Source organism: Pan paniscus, chromosome 18 (assembly GCF_029289425.2).
Source record: "Pan paniscus chromosome 18, NHGRI_mPanPan1-v2.0_pri, whole genome shotgun sequence".
Lineage (NCBI taxonomy): Eukaryota > Metazoa > Chordata > Mammalia > Primates > Hominidae > Pan > Pan paniscus.
Window position 1 is genome coordinate 83,259,813 of NC_073267.2, and position 20,865 is coordinate 83,280,677.

The following is a 20,865-nucleotide window of genomic DNA, read 5'->3' on the forward strand; positions in this document are numbered from 1 at the left end:
GTAGAGGGTGTTAATTTCTGGGCTTTCTCGGTGCAGCTTATGGGCCATCTTTGTCCTCCATTCCCTTATTACCTCCACTTTATTCCCTGAGATGCTGGATTAAAAATTGAAGGTGAAGGGAATTTGCTGATGATGGAGATCTTCAAAGCCCGACAGGAGGGCTTAGGAGGGAAAAGTATGGTCAGGTTGATGGACATGAGGTACAGAACAGTCTGGGAGTGGGAGTCAGGGAAATGATGGTTGTTCAAAGAGGCACATGTTTGGGGCAGCATTGGAATTAACCAGGATGTTGGGCCAGATGACACTGATGTGGGAAGGACAGTGACTATGGTAATCCAAAATAAGTTCCAGTACAACTGGGTATTATTCACTCATTCTTTTCTTTTCTTGTCTTTTTTTTTTTTTTTTTAAGATAGGGTCTTACTCCGTCACCCAGGCTGGAATGCAGTGGTGCAATCTCAGCTCACTGCAGCCTTGAGCTCCCAGGCTCAAGCAGTCCTCCCACCTCTGCCTCCCCAGTAGCTGGGACTACAGGTGTGTGCAACCGCACCTGGCTAATTTTTGTAGAGATGGGGTTTCACCATGTTGCCCAGGCTGGTCTCGAACTCCGAGCTCAAGCAATCTGCCCACCTCAGCCTCTCAAAGTGCTGGATTACAGGCGTGAGCCACTGTGCCAAGCCTGTTCACTTATTATTTTAAACCGTGCTGAGCCTCAGTGTCCTCATCTGCAAAATGGGAAAGCAACAAATTCGTGAGAACTGAACTGGGTAACGCACCTGGAGCCTTTAGCACAGTGCCGGATGGAAGTGATTAGCGGTTAAGTGAGAAGGCGGCACCCCTTTGGCAGATATTCATATGGAGTGTTCTCTGTTTCTCTGACTCTCATTTGGTCTCTGTCATTCTCTCTCCTTTCATCCTCCATCATGGCCTATCTAAAACCTTTTTCAGAGTGTTTCTGCTTTCCTAGCCTGTGCCGTGACCTCTGATGATGTGCCTCTTTTTCCCTTGGGCCTTCTGGTTTGCTTCGCTCAGTTACTATTAACTGAGTCTCCCTCAGTGCCCACAGTGCTCAACTCTGCAGATCTCTCCTTAAGGTACTAAGGAACAGAAACTGCCTCCTAACAGTGAACAAGGCCAAATGAATTCATGTCAGAACAGTAACATTCTCTGAGGGTTTGGGAGAAGGAGGTGAATGAGGTCATCTCTAAAACAGATGTGAAATAAAAAATTACTCAAGTGAGGCCGGGCACGGTGGCTCATGCCTGTAATCCCAGCACTTTGGGAGGCCCAGGCAGGCGGATCATCTGAGGTCAGCAGTTCGAGACCAGCCTGGCTAACATGGTGAAACCCCATTTCTACTAAAAATACAAAAAGTTAGCCAGGTGTGGTGGCATGCTCCTGTAATCCCAGCTACTTGGGAGGCTGAAGCAGGAGAATTGCTTGAACCCAGGAGGTGGAGGTTGCAGTGAGCTGAGATTGCGCCACTGCACTCCAACTTGGGCAACAAGAACGAAACTCCCTCACAAAAAAATAAATAAATAAATAAATTACTCAAGTGATAATCTCTCTCAGGGATATAAGCAGGTGTAAGGATAGATCTACATATTTCTCAGAATTCTTTGCAATAATCATAGCTAACATTCACTGGGCATTTGCTATCCACAGCTGTCCTGAGAGCTTTAGATGTGTGATCTCACTTCCTACTCAGCAGTCCTAAGTGGTATTATCACCTCATTTTAGAGATAAGGAGACCAAGGCTTGAGGGAGTCAAGTCACAGTGTAGCATTTATTCTCAAAGGCAAGTCTGCACAACTACAGATCTCATGTTCTTAGCCACCATGCCACTGCCTCCATGCAGCCACACTGTCCCTCTGAATTACCTTTCTCATCACAGCCTTCTTTTCCACCTGCATTCTCATTCAGTCTTCATACCCTTAACCCCATTCTTGTTCATCCCCAGGTACAAGTCATCCTTATTCCCAGGCAACATGGAGACGCTGACAATCCTGAACACTTCCTTAATGGTGGTGGAGGCATCCTTCTATTTTCAGAATGATGTCAAAGCAAACACGTACTTCCTGGAACCCAACACCATGGTCCTGAAACCCAATGAGAAGCAGGTACGGTCATGTGGACACAAGTCACCAGGGCAAGGCTTTCTTGGGAAATCTGAGGCCTTGGCATCCTTGGTGTAAATGTACTTTCTTTTGACTTTTCCTTCCATCAGATATTAAACGTATGGGCCTACCCTACTTCAGTTGGTGTCTTTGAAGACAGCATTGTCTGCTGCATCAATGACAACCCAGAGCCAGCCATCTTCCAATTAAGCTGCCAGGGGGTCCGCCCGGAACTAGAGCTGGAACCCAGGCAATTACATTTTGACCGGCTCTTGCTGCACAGGTCAGAGTTCTAGATCATGTCAGGACTGGAAGGGAATTTAAAGAGCGTTTAGTTCTAGGGTAACCAACTCATCCTGATTTACTCCAGACTCTCCTGGTTTTAGCACTGAAAGTTCTGCACCCTGGGAAACTCCTTGGTCCTATGCAAACCAGGATGGTTAGTAAACCTATTTAATTAACAGATTGTTAACTTGGGTTCAGTGGATGAACTTCAGCAGGGCCAAGGACCCCCCTAAGATCAACTACCAAAATATGCGTATGTCTGTGTTTCTGCAGAAGGGCCAGCTTTCTTCAGATTCTCAAAGCAGTCTATTGCCCAAGAGGTTAAGAATCTTTGCTCTAGAAGTTAGAGTAGAAGCAGAACATTAGACCGAAACTAGAACTTACATATTCATTAATTGGAATTATTACTGGAATTGGTATTATTATTCTAAATAGAAAAATGTTTATTTCTGGGGCTTCTGGGAGAGAATATTGTTATGATACATGTCCTGCATTCTTTAATCACCACCACCAGCCCCATTTCCTGATAAATACTAATTAAAGAACTAAGTAATAACTGAAGTAACCAAAAGTGCTTTTTCTTACCTCCAGTGAGTCATGATCATGCCACTACACTCTAGCCTGGGTGATAGAGTGAAACCTTGTCTCAAAAAAAAAAAAAAAGCATAGAGAGAAAAATATTGGTAAAAATGAGCAGAACCCCAGTAAATAGTGGGACAACATCAAGCAGTCTAACTAACATATTTGTGATTGGAGTCCCAGAAGGAAAAGAGAGAGAGTGGGACCAAAAAAAAAAAAAAAAAAAAAATATATATATATATATATATATATATATATATTTAAAGAGTAGATGGAACTTTCCCAAATTTGGTGAAAAAGCAAAAACTTATAGTTCCAAGAAGCTTAGCAAACCTTAAGCTGGATAAATATAGTTATAGCCCAAGTCTTACCACTAAATCTGTGACTTCGGGGCCATCAATTAACCTCTCTAAGCTTCAGGGATTTTTTTTGTTTCGAGACAGAGTCTCACTCTGTCGCCCAGGCTGGAGTACAGTGGTGCGATCTCGGCTTGCTGCAACCTCTGCCTCCCAGATTCAAGCGATTCTCCTGCCTCAGCCTCCTGAGTAGCTGGGATTATGGGTGGGCATGTGCCACCACACCCAGCTAACTTTTTGTATTTTTTTTTTTAGTAGAGACAGGGTTTTGCCATGTTGCCCAGGCTGGTCTCAACTCCTGAGCTCCGGTAATTCACCCATCCCAACCTCCTGAAGTGCTGGGATTACAGGCTGAGCCACTGTGCCTGGATGTTTCAGGTTTTTTATAGGTCATCTGGGGTTAATAATATCAACTCCACCTATGTTATATAATAGATTAATAACCAAGAAATAACACATTAAGTCAACACATTAAGTCAAAGTTTAGTCCAACTACTTAAAAGCAGAAATTAAGAGAAAATCTTGAAAGCAGCCAGGATAAAATGAAATACAATATGACTGACGCTTCATCAGTAACAAAGGAAGCTGGAAGACAATAGAATGGCATTTTTAATGTGCTAAAGGAAAATACGGTTGACCTTTGAACAATGCAGGTTTGAACTGGGTGGGTCTGCTTATATGTGAATTTTTTTTTCAATGAAACACAAAGTAAAAATATGGTAGACCTAAATAAAACAATTCAAAAAAGGGTTAAGAAATGTTGTTCAGCACCCACACATGAAAGAGAAACTGCAATTTTTAAAAATCATATGCTTGGCCGGGTGCAGTGGCTCACGCCTATAATCCCAGAACTTTGGGAGGCCGAGACGGGCAGATCACGAGGTCAGGAGTTCAAGACCAGCCTGGCTAACACAGTGAAACCCCGTCTGTACTAAAAATACAAAAATTAGCCAGGCATGGTGGCGGGTGCCTATAATCCCAGCTACTCAGGAGGCTGAGGCAGGAGAATTGCTTGAGCCTGGGAGGCAGAGGTTGCAGTGAGCCGAGATCACACCACTGCACTCCAGACTGGATGACAGAGCAAGACTCCATCTCCAAAAAAAAAGAAAGAAAGAAAGAAAGAAAAAAAAACTATATGCTAAGGATTATGGCCATTATCCTTAGCAAACTAATGCAGGAACGGAAAACCAAATACCCCATGTTCTCACTTAGAAGTGGGAGCTAAGTGATGAGAACCAGTGGGCACAAAATGGGGAGCAACAGACACTTGAGGATGCTTGTGGGTGGAGGGTGGGAGGAGGGAGAAGAGGAGAAAAAATAACTATTGGGTACTAGGCTTAGGACCTGGGTGATGGAATAATCTGTACAGCAAACCCCCATGACATGAGTTTACCTATACAACAAACCTGCACATGAACCCCTGAACCTAAAACAAAAGTTAAAAAAAAAACATATGAAACTACAAAATTTGAAATGAAATTGCAACTTTCCTTTTGTCTCTGCAGACAGGAATCCAGGGTAGTTCTTCTCCGCAATGTTACGCTCCTGCCTGTGGCCTGGCGGATCACCAGCCTGGAGCACTTGGGTGATGATTTCACTGTATCCCTGATGCAGGGGACCATCCCCCCTGAGGCTGAGTACGGCCTGCACCTGTACTTTCAGCCCACCAAGCCTGTCAACATCAAGAAGGCTATTCGGTTGGAGGTGAGGCTTCACACATCCACAGACTTGGTTATGAAAACATGTACACACACACACACACACACACACACACACACACACACACACACACACAGAGGTCTCCCTGTTACATGCTCCTATCTGATCCCCTTCTGATATCCCCAGTCCACAATCTCTTGCTGTGCACACAACTGCAAGCTCCATAGAGGCAATATTGCTTATGGCTGATTCCCCAGTGCCAGGAACAGAGCAATCAATGTGGAAGGAAGGAACAAATAAATGAATGAATGAATTAATTAATTAATGAACAAATGAACAAATGGTGTTGCTATACCTAGGTAAGCATCAGAGTCCTGATTTCATACTCCTAAACCCAGTCACCTGTCGGATTCCTATCTGGGGAAATGTCACCCTCCACCTTGTTGCTCCCAACAGACGCCTGGGGATCAGCCTTAATTCCCCCTTTTCTTAATGGCCTCCCTTCCAACGCAGGCCTCCAACAAAGGTTGCTAATTTTACCTCCCAATGTATCTTTTTTTTTTTTTTTTTTTGAGATGGAGTCTCGCTCTGTCACCCTGGCTGGAGTGCAGTGGCGTGATCTCGGCTTACTGCAACCTCCACCTCCAGGGTTCAAGCAATTCTCCTGCCTCAGCCTCCAGAGTAGCTGGGACTACAGGCACGCGCCACTACACCCAGCTAACTTTTTGTATTTTTAGTAGAGACGGGGTTTCACCATGTTGGCCAGGCTGGCCTCAAACTCCTGACCTCAAGTGATCCTCCTGCCTCGGCCTCCCAAAGTGCTGGGATTACAGGCATGGTGCCTCCCGATGTATCTTTCCCATCCACTTCTTTCTCCTCGCTGTTGCCACCACCTTGTCCAGGCCACCTGCAGCTTCTCTCACCTGGACTTCTACAGAGGTTTCCTAACTGGCTTCCCTGTTGGCATTCGCCACAGTGTCCAGAGGGATCTTTACAATGTCATTCAGACAGGTTATGCCCCACCTAACGCACTCTCCTGGCTTCCCACTGCAGTAGGAATAAAGCCCGGGGTCCTCACCTGCCTCTGAGACAATGCCTGCCTCCACATCGCAACTTGCTCCACCCTTGCCCTCAATCATTGGCTCCCACGCACTGTCTTGGCTCTTTCTTGGCTCAAGCCGCTGACCTTGTTGCAACCCTGCTGGGAATCTGCCCTTAGGCTCCAGCTTTAGGGTCCCCCAGCATTGCTGTTTCAACTGGGCTTCTCTAATCATCCCTTTGAGAGAATCCCTCTTATGTGCAATAACCCGCCCCGTCTTCCATCCTTCAGAGCACCACCTTTTCCTAACATTATCCTGCTTCTTTCTTTACTTTCTTATATGAACTGCATCCGGGCAGGATCTCACCTGACTTAACATCTGTCTTAGTTCCCCAAGGCTACTACAACAAATTAGCGTATACTGGGTGACTAAAAAACAGACATTCCTCTCTCACCGTTCTGGAGGCGAGATGTCCAAAATCAAGGTGCCGGCAGGGCCATGCTCTCTCTGAAGGCTCCAGGGAAGAACCCTTCCTCTCTCTCCCCTTCAGCTTCTGGGGTCTCCTGCGAGTGTTCTCAGCTTGTGGCTGCATCACTCCAGTCTCTGCCTCTGTCATCATCACAACACCTCTTCTGTCTGTGTCTTCTCTTCTGTCTCTTATAAGAATATTTATCATTGGATTTAAGGCACACTCAGATAATCTAAGACGATCTCATCTCTAGATCTTTGACTTAATTAAATCCACAAATACCCTTTTTTCCAAATAAGGTCATATTCACAGGCTCCAGGAGTTAAGAAGTAGACATACTTTTTGGGGGACCACAGTTCAACCCCCCATACCATCATATTCCCAGTGTCTAGCATGGGATTGGATGAAGTAGGCACTCAGCAGAATCTAATGAATGAATGAATGCCATTGAGTTTTAGTACTTGAACTAGGCCGGGCATGGTGGCTAACGCCTGTAATCCCATCATTTTGGGAGGCCTAGGTGGGTAGATCACTTGAGGTCAGGAGTTCAAGACCAGCCTGGCCAACATGGTGAAATTGCGCCTCTAAATACAAAAATACAAAATTACAAAAATTACAAATTACAAAAATTAGCCGGATGTGGTGGCGCACGCCTGTAACCCCAGCTACTCGGGAGGCTGAGGCAGGAGAATCACTTGAACCCTGGAGGCGGAGGTTGCAATGAGCCAAGATCGCACCACTGCACTCCAGCCTGGGCAAGAGAGCAAGACTCTGTCTCAAAAAAAAAAAAAAAATACTTGAACTGATTCTTTGACATTCAAGGGATCATCCCAGCTTCTCTTTGAATGCTTCCTGGAACAGAAAATTTACCACTACCGCTTAAAGCAGCCTGTTCTCCCTTTAAACAGGTCTGTCAATTCTTCTTTGGGTTGAGCTCAGAATTCTTCCTGTCAATTACATGCATGAATCATGTTTCTACCTTTTGGGGCCACTCAGTGGATCTAATCTCTCTTATCCCTTATCAATGACAGCCCTTCACTGAAAGGGCTGAAAACAGATATTGATAGATTCATTCACTCCATGAATGTGTAGAAGCCCAGAGGTTCTGGTCAACGCTTTTAGCACCAGCCTCTGCACAGGCACAGGGCTCTGCACCAGGTACCCAGACCCCTGGCTGGTGTAGGGCCTGGAGTCCCACAGCTGTGCCAGCTTCGTCCTTTAGTTGCTGGATCATGGGGAGTCCAGGGGTTCCTGTGGTGGGGATGCACAGGAGGCAGGCAGCAAGGGGATATTGGAGAGGTCATCATGACAGCTGCTTACCAACTGGTACAGAAAGGTTTTTGTTTTTATTATTATTTTGTTGTATTTTTCTTGACACAGGGTCTCACTCTGTTGCTCAGGCTGGAGTGCAATGGTGCAATCTCAGCTCACTGCAACTTCCACCTCCTGGGCTCAAGCGATCCTCCCACCTCAGCCTCCTGAGTAGCTAGGACCACAGGCGTGCACCACCACACCCAGCTAATTTTTGTATTTTTTGTAGAGATGAGGTCTTGCCATGTTGCCCAGGCAGGTCCCAAACTCCTGAGCTCAAGCGATCTGCCCCCCTTGTCCTCCCAAAGTGCTGGGATTACAGGCGTGAGCCACTGCAACCGGCCACGTTTTTGTATTTTCACGACTGTTGTGACCATCTCCATGTGTCCCAGCCAAACAGCAGCCTGATTAGGGCTCTGAACAAAGCAGCGTGGACCTCCGTAGAGCCCCGCAAAGTGAACTTATATTCACTTCCACATCCACAGAAGGAAATGCCTTCATCTCCAGTCCCTTTTGAAAGCCTTTGGTGAACTTGTTTTATTTCATCTGTATAACTCTTCAATTGTCCTTCTTATTTTCCTCAATTCAAAATTCAGCCTCCCCACTGCCTCCGACCCACCCTGGGGAAGCCAAGAAATAGAAGGCTCCAGGCACTTGGCATCCCTCAAGAGGGAGGCACTACACACATCCTGTCAGCCCATCTTGTCATCTGTCAGAGGGCAAGCAGTCAGAGAAAGAAGGCGAAACTCAAGTCGGTCCAGTTTGCTCTGTGAAACATTGGCAAGCATCTAATGAAAGAGAAGATGGAAATTCTGAATTAAAACTTGAGTTTGGTGACAGCTGCAAATTTCCTCCTGGCACCCAAAGCACATGCAATAGGGAGTGGGTGGCTTGGGCTTTCAACTGGAGCAGAAACAGAGGTGGACTCCCCAGAGCAGACCCAGGAGAGCTTCCCCCACTGCCCCCCAGTTCTGGACAGATGGACCCTTTACCGCCTCCTAGTTAGCCTCAAGAGGCAACAGTTGGTTTATGTCATTTACCCACTTTTTGATGGGATTATTTGGGGATTTTTTTGTTGATTTGATTGAGTTCCTTGTATATTCTGGATATTAGTCCTTTGTCAGATGCATAGTTTGCAAATATTTTCTGCCATTCTGTGGGTTGTCAGTCTAACCGTTTGTACCCCCAAAAGCTATCAAAATAAAATATATGTACATATAAAGAAGAGGGAAAAAAAGAGTCAGCAATCAGGTCAGGCTGACAGCTGCAGCAGTTTAGAGGTGCCAGAGAACAATGAGGGAGAGACCATCCCCAGGCATGACAACAGAGGGGTCCACGATATTCACAGAAATAAAACATTGGGTATTTCCAAACATTAAACACTTGCTTTCTACGAAAAGTCTAGCACTTTCCCCACAGGCTGAGCCACAAACAAAGAACAGAATGATTCAAATTTATAAAATGAGTAGAGCAAGGATGACCTGGAGCATAAAGGTTTTCCATTTCAACTGTCAGGGCAGTGCTCACTAGGTTCATTTGATTTAGAAGTTAAAAAAAAAAAAAAAAACAGTTGGGCATGATGGCTCACATCTATAACCCCAACACTTTTGGAGGCTGAGACGGGAGGATTGTTTGAGTTCAAGAGTTCAAGACCAGCCTAGGCAACATGGTGAAACCCCATCTCTATAAAAAACAATACAAAAATTAGCCGAGCATGATGATGCACTCCTGTAGTCCCAGCTACTCGGGAGGCTGAGATGGGAGGATGGCTTGAGCCCGGGAGGTCGAGGCTGCAGTGAGCCGAGATTGCGCCACTGCACTCCAGCCTGGGTGACAGAGTGAGAGCCTGCCTCAAAAAAGAAAACCACTTTCCTGTAATGTCTACCCCAAGCCCAAACTTCAGTAATGTAGCAACAATAAAAAAGTCAGTCCCTTTTCCCCATTCTTGTATTCTTTATACCAGCATTCCCCAGAGTATTAAGAGGAGCACAAATCCTACCAAATGCTTGGCGAAGATAAAATACCTACAGGGGAATACACTTCAAAACGTTCCCTGCCGTATCCCCTTTAGGATATTACATGTTTCAGGCTCCAAGCGCCTATAGGTCTTGCTTTTACTGAAGAATTTCCCTTTCCCTGCCAGGTTTTAGATGCAGAAAATCTTCTTGGTGTTGTTCAGATTGAAAATATCATGGTCTTTGCAGAGGCATACGACATCGCCTTGGACATCACCTTCCCCAAAGGTCTGTTGGGCCCTTCAAGGACAGGGTGTTTGGAAGTTGGGTCTTTTGTATAGTGTATTTCTGTGTAGAGAAAGGCTAGTGTGTTGTTAGTATTGCAGGGATTGGGGGTGGGGCAATTTTAATAAATAATAATGTGAGCCCCAGAGTGATATTAGCAACATGACTACAAATCGTAATTTCTCCAACCAGAGGTAGAAAGCGGGTGGTCATAGATGTAAAATTTGCAGAGCTCTTTTCAGAGCAGTCATTTACAGTAAACACCTCTCCTCTTTCCTGTATTAGTTTTCTGTCACTGCCATAAAATGTCCCCATAAGCTTTCTGGCTTAAAACAACACAAACATATTGCCCTACAGTTCTGGAAGTCACAAGTGCAAAATGGGTCTCACTGGGCTAAAATCAAGGTGTCAGCAGGGCTGCCTTCCCTTCTGGAAGCTCTGGGGGAGAATCCATTTCCATACCGTTTCCAACTCCTAGAGGCCGCCCACATGGTCCCCTTCCTCCACATTCAAAGACAGCAAGGTTGGGCCAACTCCATCTCACGTTGCCTTTTCTCTGGTTCTCCCACCCTGCCTTCCTCTTTTGCTCTTAAGCCCCCTTGTGATTATATTGAGCTGACCAAGATATTCCAAATTAATCTCTGTATTTGTAGGTCAGTGAATTAATTCCATCTGCTTCTTTAATTCCCCTGTGCCATGTAAGGTAGCATACTCACAGATTCCAGGAATTGGGAGGTGGGGCTGAGGCTGTTATCTGTCCCTGCACTGCCCTAACACCCGAGTTTCAGCTCTCCCTTTAGCCTACAGCTCTGCATTTCCCTCCTTTCCCCAAGAGGTCTCCTCAGCAAAACTCATAGAATGTTAGAGCCACGTGTTTAGATGTCATGAGTCTCATGTACAAAGATCTTTTATTGCAGCATTTTTTATAACAATGAAAAGTTGGAAAAACCTAAATGCCCATCAATAATGAAATAATAGTATTGTAGGAATAATATCATGAATTATGGAACCACCATATCGTGGGATATTATGCAGCCACAAAGAACACACTTATGAGGAGTTTTTAATTATTTGGGGGAAATGCTTATGAAGTAATACTAAGTAAAACAACATAAATATATGTGTAATATCCCAACTTTATGCAAGACTTTTTTAAATACTGAAAGTTTTAGCTGATGGTAGACTTGAAAGGCAATGATCCTAGGATGGAGGGAATCCAGAGGGACCAGCCCTGTAGAGTGCATCAAGAGCAGCATCTGTTGTTTGTTTGCCCAGATTCAATTATAAGAGGCTTTTCTAGCCACAGTACTTTCAGAAAACAAATTCTCTTAAACTGTCACCATGTGTTTTCCATGTGAATTTCAACAGGCACTTCCCCTGCTTCCCACTCTCATGCCCATTCACCCCTCTCTGCCCTGGCCCCTGGTCTCTGCAGGAGCTGAAGGGGGACTGGATTTTGGGATTGTCAGGGTCACAGAGGAGGCGAAGCAGCCCCTGCAATTGAAGAACCGTGGGAAATATGAGATCGCGTTCAGGTAACTGGAATCCCATCAGATGTAAGGCCATCAAGTCTGCCGTGGGGAGGAATGTGGGGAAATATGAGATCGTGTTCAGGTAACCTGAATCCCATAGGGTTTGCGGCCGTCAAGTCCACCGTGGGGAAGAGTGTGTCTGGGAAACTTATCAGTCAGTCAAGGAAATCATAAGAACCGTCTCTGCTTTTTTGCCTCCCTTGGCTTCAAAAGAATGGAATTCCACCTGCTAAGGGAGCAGAGATTCTCACACTGCTCTCAACTCTGCAGCTTAACAGGGGCCTTTAAGTGGCCCGGATGTACCTGGCCAGTTGGAACCATAGGTGTCTGGGAATGGAGGAAGAGACTTAGGGGAAGAGGCCGGGAGGGGGAGATTCTAGGGGTGAGAAGAGGTCCCAGGGTGGAGGGAGAGACTGGAGATGGGCGACCTGGCCTCAAGCTGTCCTGCCTTCTGCCAGCTCTTATCTGCTTTACAAGGAGACCTTCTTCAGCAGATTTCATGTGAAGAAAGGGCTTTCCTTTTTCATTACATTCTAAGAATCATGATATTGTACAATCCAAATAGTAGCTTGGTAGAATAGAGCTCTGGCTTGTGCTCATCCCCTGAGATAAAAAATGAAACACAGAGGCTGGGTGTGATGGCTCATGCCTGTAATCCCAGTACTGTAGGAGGCCAAGGCAGGCAGATTGCTTGAGCCCAGGAGTTCGAGACCAGCCTGAGCAAAGTGGCAAGACCCCCCTGCCTCTACAAAATACAAAAAAAGTTAGCTAGGCATGGTGGTCATATCACTTGTAGTCCCATCTACTTGGGAGACTGGAATGGGAGGATCGCTTGAGCCCAGAGAGGTCAAGGCTGCAGTGAGCCGTGATCGTGCCACTGCACTCCAGCCTCAGCAACAGAGCGAGACCCTGTCTCAAAAAAAAAAAAAAAGAAAAGAAAAGAAAAGAAAAAAAAAAGTAACACAAAATCAGGGAGGCTCCTCAGCAAGGAAAGGGTGGCACACGGGAGGAGGGAGGGAAACACCCCTCAGACAGGGCCACACAGCCCTTCATGGCAGTGCCCACACTTTTCATTCCATGGAATTCCCCAAGAATTCACAGATGACAAAGAGACTTTTCCCTTGTCAGTTTGGAACTAGTGCTAAGTGGAATCTTGCCTGTTGGTGAGTTTTCTTTTAGATTAAGACAGGGGCATTAGCTGTGCTCTTTGAGGTTGCATGGAATGGAGTCACTCTCAGGTTGGAACAGGTGATAGAGGGTTTGTTGAAAGAATGTGCAGGGAAGCAAGGAAGCACAGGGGTGCAAGTAATTGGGCAGCCAGGGTCTCCTGGAGCATGGCGGTGACATTCAGAGCCCCACAGCAACTCCGGGCATCCCACCTCTGCCTAGGTGGGATACATCTTGAGCCTACAGCAGTCCCTCTGTCGGTCTCATGAGCCAGCTTCTTCCTGTGGTTCTTGCCTCACCTCCAGTAGGCCATGGGCTTCCCTCCCTAGTACCTCTGTTACAGGACCCCTGCCCCCTCCCTGCTGTCTCTCTCCCCAGGTTCTCTGGTTTCTGTGTCACTGTTCGCTCTGCATGTGCTGAAAGCCAGACAGACACAAACAGAGAAAGAGAGAATTAATTTAGTTGGTCCTTTTTCAGTATCCAATGTCCCTGTTGGACAGAGATCTCCTGCAATGGGCTCTCTTGACCATGGGATAGAGTATGCCTGTCTTTGCCGTAAGCATCAATTCCTAGCCTGGTCAATCCTGGCTAAGGAGAGGCGATCACGATGTACAAAGCACAGTGGACTCTGCCGGACGTAGTGGCTAAACAGGGCTGGAAACACAGCAGGCACTCAACCATCTAGAGTCTCCTCTCTCGGATCTTGAGTTCCCGGGATAATGACCTAGGCTGACTTTTTATTCTTGTCTTTCAGCTTTTCCGTGGACTCTGTAGGGATTTCAACACCTAATATAAATTCCATGATCTCAGTCCAACCCAAAAAGGGTACACTGACCCCAACAGAAAAACCCACAAATGTCCAAGTTTTCTTCCATGCAAAAAAGGAAGTGAAGATTGAGCACCAGCCTGTTCTGCGCTGTCAGGTAAGAGAGCTCCAAAGGGAGGGGCTGCCTCAATGGCAGGATCGTAGGACTCCTGTTTCAAAGAAGGATACATGACCTAATCCATGCTCCAGGGAGAAAAGGGGAAGGCTGGCCTGGGTGGCAACCAGATAGGATACACCGGGGTTCTGTCCTAACTATCAGGCAAAGTCATCAGAATTAGATCCAGTGAGGAAATGTGCCCCCAGGTCTTTGGGGAGCATCAGAGGCAGGGAAGCTGAGTCCCATCATCAAGTGCAAAGGATGAGCAGGGAACTGAAAACATGAGGAAAAGTTGGCTATGTTGACCCTTGGCTGGTACACAGTAAACTCTGTTTTAGTGTTTGCAATAATACAAAGACAGTGAAATAAAGAACATGGCGTCATGTCAATGATGAAAATAGGGAATGGGGCAGATAATCATGGGAATTCTGTAGCTACAGCAGTGGCTGACTTGCTCATTCTTCTTCCCATTTTAGATTATTGAGCCCAATATTTCAGAAGGAGGTGAGATCATTGCCAGCATCCCAATTAAGTTTTCCGCAAATGCAGTATATTCCAAATACAACATCACCCCCTCCTCTGTCATCAACTTTGGAGCTTTGATCTGTGGCACTCGTAAAAGCACCACCTTCACCATAGAAAATCAAGGTGTTACTGACTTCAAGTTCGCCCTTTATAAGCTGACAGGGGAGAGCCCCATTCATCAAAAGAAAGCGTAAGACAAATATTTACTTAACTCATTCCATTCCCTCTTTAATTTATGCTTTATATTTTATAAAGAGCTTTCGTATATCATACTTAAATTCACCCAATCCCGTTTTGTGGGTGAGATCAGTAAGATTTAGAAATGGCTCATTTAGATTATGCACAAAAGCTGGGCGCAGTGGCTCACACCTGTAATCGCAGCGCTTTGGGAGGCCAAGGCGGGCAGATCACCTGAGATCAGGAGGTCGAGACCAGCCTGGCCAATGTGGTGAAACCCCATCTCTACTAACAGTACAAAAATTAGCCGAGTGTGGTGGCACATGCCTGTAATCCCAGCTACTCGGGAGGCTGAGGCAGGAGAATCGCTTGAACCTGAGAGGCGGAGGTTGCAGTGAGCCGAGATCGCGCCACTGCACTCCAGTTTGGGCGACAGAACGAGACTCCGTCTCAAAAGAATAAAAAATAAAAAATTTTTTTAAAAATATTATACACGAAATCACCAGTAGATCTTGGTGTGAGCCCACATCTTCTGACTCCAGGTTTCATAGATTTCCTGTAGAATATATCATAAATTTTAGTTGAACAAACACAGTCTTATGCCTGGAATTTTGTCTGTTGTCCTGGTGCTTCTGGCATGCTGAAGGACTTGTTAGATCATTGTCCTATGTGTCATTCTGTACAACGCCAAGAAATTATTATCATAGGAAGCTAAATCAAAAGAAATCGTAGCAGTGCTTCATGGTGGGGCTGCTCTGGAAGCGTGGAAGAGAGGAAGTGCGGTGATGCCTTCAGCCTACCAGGGACTATTATTGTTATTGCCTGTTACTATTATTGCCTTCTCCCCATGAAGACACCGTCACAAAGCTACCTTAATAGTTGTTCCAACAGCAAAATTCCATGTTCTTCAAAAGGAGGCTGTCAATCAATTCACCCAAAACAATTTGTCTTTTGAGTGCTTTTGGCTTCTACTGGGCTGCCATACTCTTTTTCGGGCAAATTAAGGATGGTTTTTACCGATTCCTGAGGCACTTCTGATTTAATTTTGACTTTCTAGTTAATTCTTTTAAATAAGATGTATGGCTTTACATTGTAGTTGTTTTATATTTCTGTAGCTATTCTTTTCTGTTTTGACAAAATTTGAACATTTTTTAAAATGTAGAGTTGAATTGTGTAAAGTCTCTTTCTTCCTAGTTTAATTTCAACTGAATTTTTTTACAATTTATAACAATGTAATGTCTATAATGATTATGACTTAATTCTGTTTTGCTTTACATTGGTTTTTATTTATTTTTTATTTTAGCATGCACAAGTTCATACAAAACACACGAAAGGGGGTTGAACTTCAGGTGTTCTGGTCATTAAGCAAGTGAATGCTTGAATATATAAAATTCTCAAAAGTTTAAGATGCATTTCAGGTACATTTGACTATTTTAGGTGAACTGGTCTCTAGGCAAACTAATTATTGGATAAACTAGTTTCAAGGCAAGTGGACAACTACCAAGACCTATATTTGAACTACTGCTTATACTAAACCTTAAAAACATCACAACTATAAATGTGAAGATACAGAAAAGAGCTTAATTTATTTGCCATTTCATTTTTTAAAATCAGATTAAGTAAAACATTTGACATCCACAAGTAATTTTCTGCACACTGCTTTCCAGTGAACTCAAGTAGGCATTTAAAACTTACTATCTTCTTGCAGTAATTTTCGGTGTCCCTATAAATCATATTTAATAAGTATAATTACCGCCTAGTTTCCTTACAGTTGCTAAATGAGTTTGGTCAGTGATTAACTAGCTAACTATGCCACTCCAGTGTCCTCTTGGGCAAAGAAGGGCCCCTTCCCCCATTCCTGGGAGAAGGGCCCTTGCAAGAAAACAGACAGGTGGTGTCTAATGTTACCCCCGACCCCACAATCTAAGGGTATACTCTTGCTTCTTTAATCAGAGCCAGCCACGTCAGACATGCAAGATCCCGAGAAAGTGAGAGCTTCTACAAAACTGGCTCTTCCAGAGCAGCCAAGTTCTCTGACACGATTCAGAAAGAAGTAACCACCACAGGCCAGGTGCGTGTCCTCTTCCCTGTTCTTACAGATACCCAGTAAGGCCAACTCCCAATTAGCTCTTGACACCAAATACCTCCCTAGGATAACAGGATTTGAATCCATCATGGCAGGAATATGAAATAATTATACTGAAATGTCACTTTCATTTTAAGCTAAGATGTTATGACCTTTAATTTGGATATCCTCTTTTGCTTTAAAACCTTCATTGGCTTGCCACTGCCTTAAAATTGTTTCTACTCTTCATATGTATTTTAATCAAGAATAATTTGCTTATAAGAAAGAGAAGCCCATTCAAACAGGCTTAAATAAAAGGAGATTCAAGGATTTCTGCTTCTGGCAAGATCAACTAGATGTACTTTTCCCTATTCTTCCCAACTAAGTACAACTAAAAACCCTGGGCATCATGTATAAAACAGACTTCAGACTCTGAAAGGTAGAGAGAAGAAACCAGACCAGCCCCAGGGACTTTGGGACCCAAGGAAGATCAAGGTGGTGAGTTCCCAAGTTTTCTTTTTGCCTCATATCTCCCAGACTGGGTGCTGAAGCAGCCAGCAACCCTAAAACATCAACAGACACAGACAAAAAGAAAGCCCCAACAGAAGCCTACTCCTACTTTCTTTCTGCCTTTCTAGGTTGCCCCTAGAAAGACAGAAAACCTCTAGACAGTAACCAAAAGACAACAGTTAACCTAGAAAGACAGAAAACTTCTATATAATAACTGTTCTACCACAGCCAACACCAAAGAAAAATATTTGGCCCCACGCCACCTCTGCTAGCAAAGGCCAAATAGAGAGTCTAGACTCCACCCTCTCCAAGCTGTCTTGAGGTGCCCCACCCCCTTGCCAGGGTGGCGTCGGAGAAGGTCGAATACAAAGCCAAGACTTTCATTCCCATGGGTGGTAACAAGTGTCCCCCACCACCTCCTGTGCTGTTTGTGGAGATACCACATGGGGAACCATGACGTCCACCCCAACCTAGTGGTAATGAGACATTCCCCCGTCTCCTGCTGGAATGGTGTCAGAGGACCCCTCCATCTCCCATGGCATCAACAGAATAGTAACAGGCACTCACCAATCCCCACCAGGCACGTATCAGTTGAGGACTAGTGGAGAGCTGGGACGCCCACCCCTGCCCAGCAGGAATGATGGGTCTGAGTGGGGAATCTGGACTACTGCCCCCATCTGGCAGTAGCAAGGCAGTGTACTACCTTCCCCTGCCAGGGCAGTGCCAAAAGAAAGCCAGCCCAAACAGAAGATTTAAATCAGATCCCAAGTCTCATAGCATAACACCCAAAATGTCCAGGTTTCAGTTGAAAATCACTCATCATACCAAGAACCAGGAAGAATTGAAACTGAAGGAAAATAGATAAATGCTAGATGACAACACTGAGATGAGAGAGGTGTTAGAATTATCTGAAAATGTTTCAATGAGCAATTATAAGCATGCTTGGAAAATTTTTAAAATCGTATGTCTCAGCAAAGACAGAAGATGTAGAGAAGAAGCAAATGGAGATTCTGGAATTGAAGATAAATAAACAAATTTAGAACTCAATGGATGGGCTCAACAACACAGAGGGAACAGAGGAAAAGAATCAGTGAACTTGGGCCAGGTGCGGTGGCTCGTGCCTGTAATCCCAGCACTTTGGGAGGCCGAGGCAGGCGGATCACGAGGTAAGGGGATCGAGACCATCCTGGATAACACAGTGAAACCCTGTCTCTACTAAAAATACAAAAAAATAGCTGGGCGTGGTGGCAGGTGCCTGTAGTCCCAGCTACTCGAGAGGCTGAGGCAGGAGAATGGCATGAACCCGGGAGGCAGAGTTTGCAGTGAGCTGAGATCGCACCACTGCACTCCACCTGGGGCAACAGAGTGAGACTCCACCTCAAAAAAGAAAAGAAAAGAAAAGAATCAGTGAACTTGAAGACAGACAATAGGGATTCCTGTGTTTGTTTCTTATTGTTCTCACAACAAATTACCTCAAATTTAGAAGCTTAAAGTATTACACATTTTTTATCTTATAGTTCTGTAGGTCAGAAGTGCTAAAATCAAGGTGTTGGAAGGGCTGTATTCTTTTCTGGAGACACCAGGAAAGAATCCTTTTCATTGTTTTTTTAGCTTCTGGAGGCAGCCCACATTCCTTGGCTTGTAGTCCCCTTCTATCATCCTCAAAGCCAGCAACAGAGGATCGAATCCTTCTCACATCACATTACTCCAACCTCCTCCATAGTCATATCTCCTTCTAACTCTCTTCCATTTCTAAGGACCCTTGTGATTACATTGGGCCCATTATAATCCAGAATAATCTCCTCATCACAAGGTTCTTAATGTAATCATGTCAACCAAGTCCTTTTGCTGTATAAGGTAACATATTCACAGGTTCCAGAGATTAGGATGTGGACATCTTTCGGAGGCCATTATTCTGCCCAGTCTAAACAAAAGAGAGAAAGTAGACTCTGTTTTGAGTCCCTTGAAAGTCTATTTAAGTCTAATGAGAAAAAATGAATAGATGCTCAGGGATCTGTGGAACCATAACAAAAGATCTAATGCTCTTGTCATTGGAGTTCCAGAAAGAGTTACAAAAGAGGGTGGGACTGAAAATATACTCAAAGGAATAATGACAGAAAACTTTTCAAATTTGGCAAAAGATGTAAACCTACAGACTCAAGAATCTGAGCAAACCCAAATAGGAGAAACCAAAAGAAATCCTTACCAACACACATCATAGTCAAACTTCCGAAAATTAAAGAAAAGAAAAAAAAATCTTGAACACATTGAGAGAAATGAACCTTGAATGAAAGCAGATTTCTTACAAAAACCATAGAGACCCAAAAGAAAGTGGCACAATATTTTCAAGTGTAGAGAACCAATAACTGTGAACCCAGAATCTTATATCCAGCAAAAATATTTCTCAGGGATAAATGGAAAATCGACTTTCTCAAATGAAACAAAGCTAAAAGAATTTGTCACCAGTAGACTTACCCTATAAGAATGGCTAAAGGAAGTTCTCAAAACAGAAAGTAAATAACAGAAGATAAAATCATGGGACATCAACAAGGAAGAAAAAAACATGGTAAGCAATAATGTAGGTAAATTCAGTAGACCTTACTTCTCTTCCTGGGTTTTCTAAATTATGTTTGTCAATGGAAGCAAAACTATATAATACTGTCTGATATGGTTTTAAATGGATGTAGAGGAAATATTTTAGACAGAGCGGGGAAAGAATCAGTGAACTTGAAGACAGACAATAGGAATTCTTTATAAAAAGCAGGTGAATGAGCAGTTGTTAAGCAAGATGGTAAATACTATAATTGAGGTGCATGTACTATAATTGAGGTGCATGTACATGGATAGACTCTAGAAAAATTGAAGAACGAAGTCTTGCTGTTCCAGGTAGCTGTGAAGAGTCATTGAAGGCTTCACAGAGGAGGAGGTGCTTGATTTGTGTATCAGAATCACGTTTGGCTGCAGATAGCAGAAAATCCAACATTAGTGGTTTAAACAAATATGGCATATTTAAATGGGGTAGGCAATTGCTGATCTTGGTTTAATAGTTTATTGTTGCTTGTGATTCTCTTGGCCTTTCCCTCATGGTTGCAAGGTGGCCTCTGCAACTCCAGCCACCACCTCTGCATTGAAGGCAATGAGAGAAGCAGGTATTCTGCACTCTATGAACAGCAATAATTATTGATTGAAGTGAACTGGGTTTTCTACATGTTGGTTTTTATGTCTTTTCAAGTGGTTTCCACTTGTCAAGCAAAGGCTTCTATTTCATTAACAAACATAATTTTCTACATATGTTTCTATAACTCTCATCTGTTCTACAGATTTTTTTTCCTTCTTTGCCTACCATATCTTCTCAGCCTTCAGTGAAACAGCCTCTCCAGCACTCTGCCTTTCAGTTGCAATGAACTTATCCTCTCCTCTACATTGGCAACTTATTTTAATGGTCAGAGCCTGGATCTTACATCACAAGAAACTGAGGTGCTTCTGAATCCTTGATTTCCAAGACCTCTTTCTCTGACTGCTTCCATCTCTTCTAGCTTTCTGCTGCCTCAGTTCCACTCATTTCAGCTGTTCTTTGCCCTCACTATGACCTTGCTCCTTTGAGACAACATCATGCCATTTTCTACTATTCTTCAACCTTCTCTTCTGTCAGGATGGTTTATCTGGGAATCACCAGTGCCCAGGACATCTCCTAGCACATAGTAGGTATTCTGTAAATAGTGACCAAGTCAGTTAATAGCAGCTTCCGTGTATGTCTGTGCAGTCACACTGCACAATGCTAGGGGCTGCATCCACACAGATGCCTGTGTGAAGAGTGCCACTAGACTCAGCACTGATTTCTGCTGTGGTTCCTAGATCTGGCAGGATGTCCTTCACAAACCCCAGCTGCCAGAGGTTTTGCACAAATCCA

The 20,865-nt window shown here is 44.3% G+C and overlaps 1 protein-coding gene across 1 annotated transcript in view; it reads left to right on the plus strand.

Annotated features, from left to right (window-relative positions):
- HYDIN (HYDIN axonemal central pair apparatus protein) overlaps positions 1–20,865 on the plus strand; it is a 429,930-nt gene that overhangs the window by 325,533 nt on the left and 83,532 nt on the right. Inside the window, exons 51-58 of the mRNA XM_063597736.1 lie at positions 1,961–2,120; positions 2,228–2,400; positions 4,843–5,041; positions 9,960–10,059; positions 11,492–11,591; positions 13,510–13,678; positions 14,155–14,393; positions 16,334–16,451. Coding sequence (XP_063453806.1) covers positions 1,961–2,120; positions 2,228–2,400; positions 4,843–5,041; positions 9,960–10,059; positions 11,492–11,591; positions 13,510–13,678; positions 14,155–14,393; positions 16,334–16,451 — 1,258 coding nt within the window. The remainder of the gene's footprint in view (positions 1–1,960; positions 2,121–2,227; positions 2,401–4,842; positions 5,042–9,959; positions 10,060–11,491; positions 11,592–13,509; positions 13,679–14,154; positions 14,394–16,333; positions 16,452–20,865) is intronic.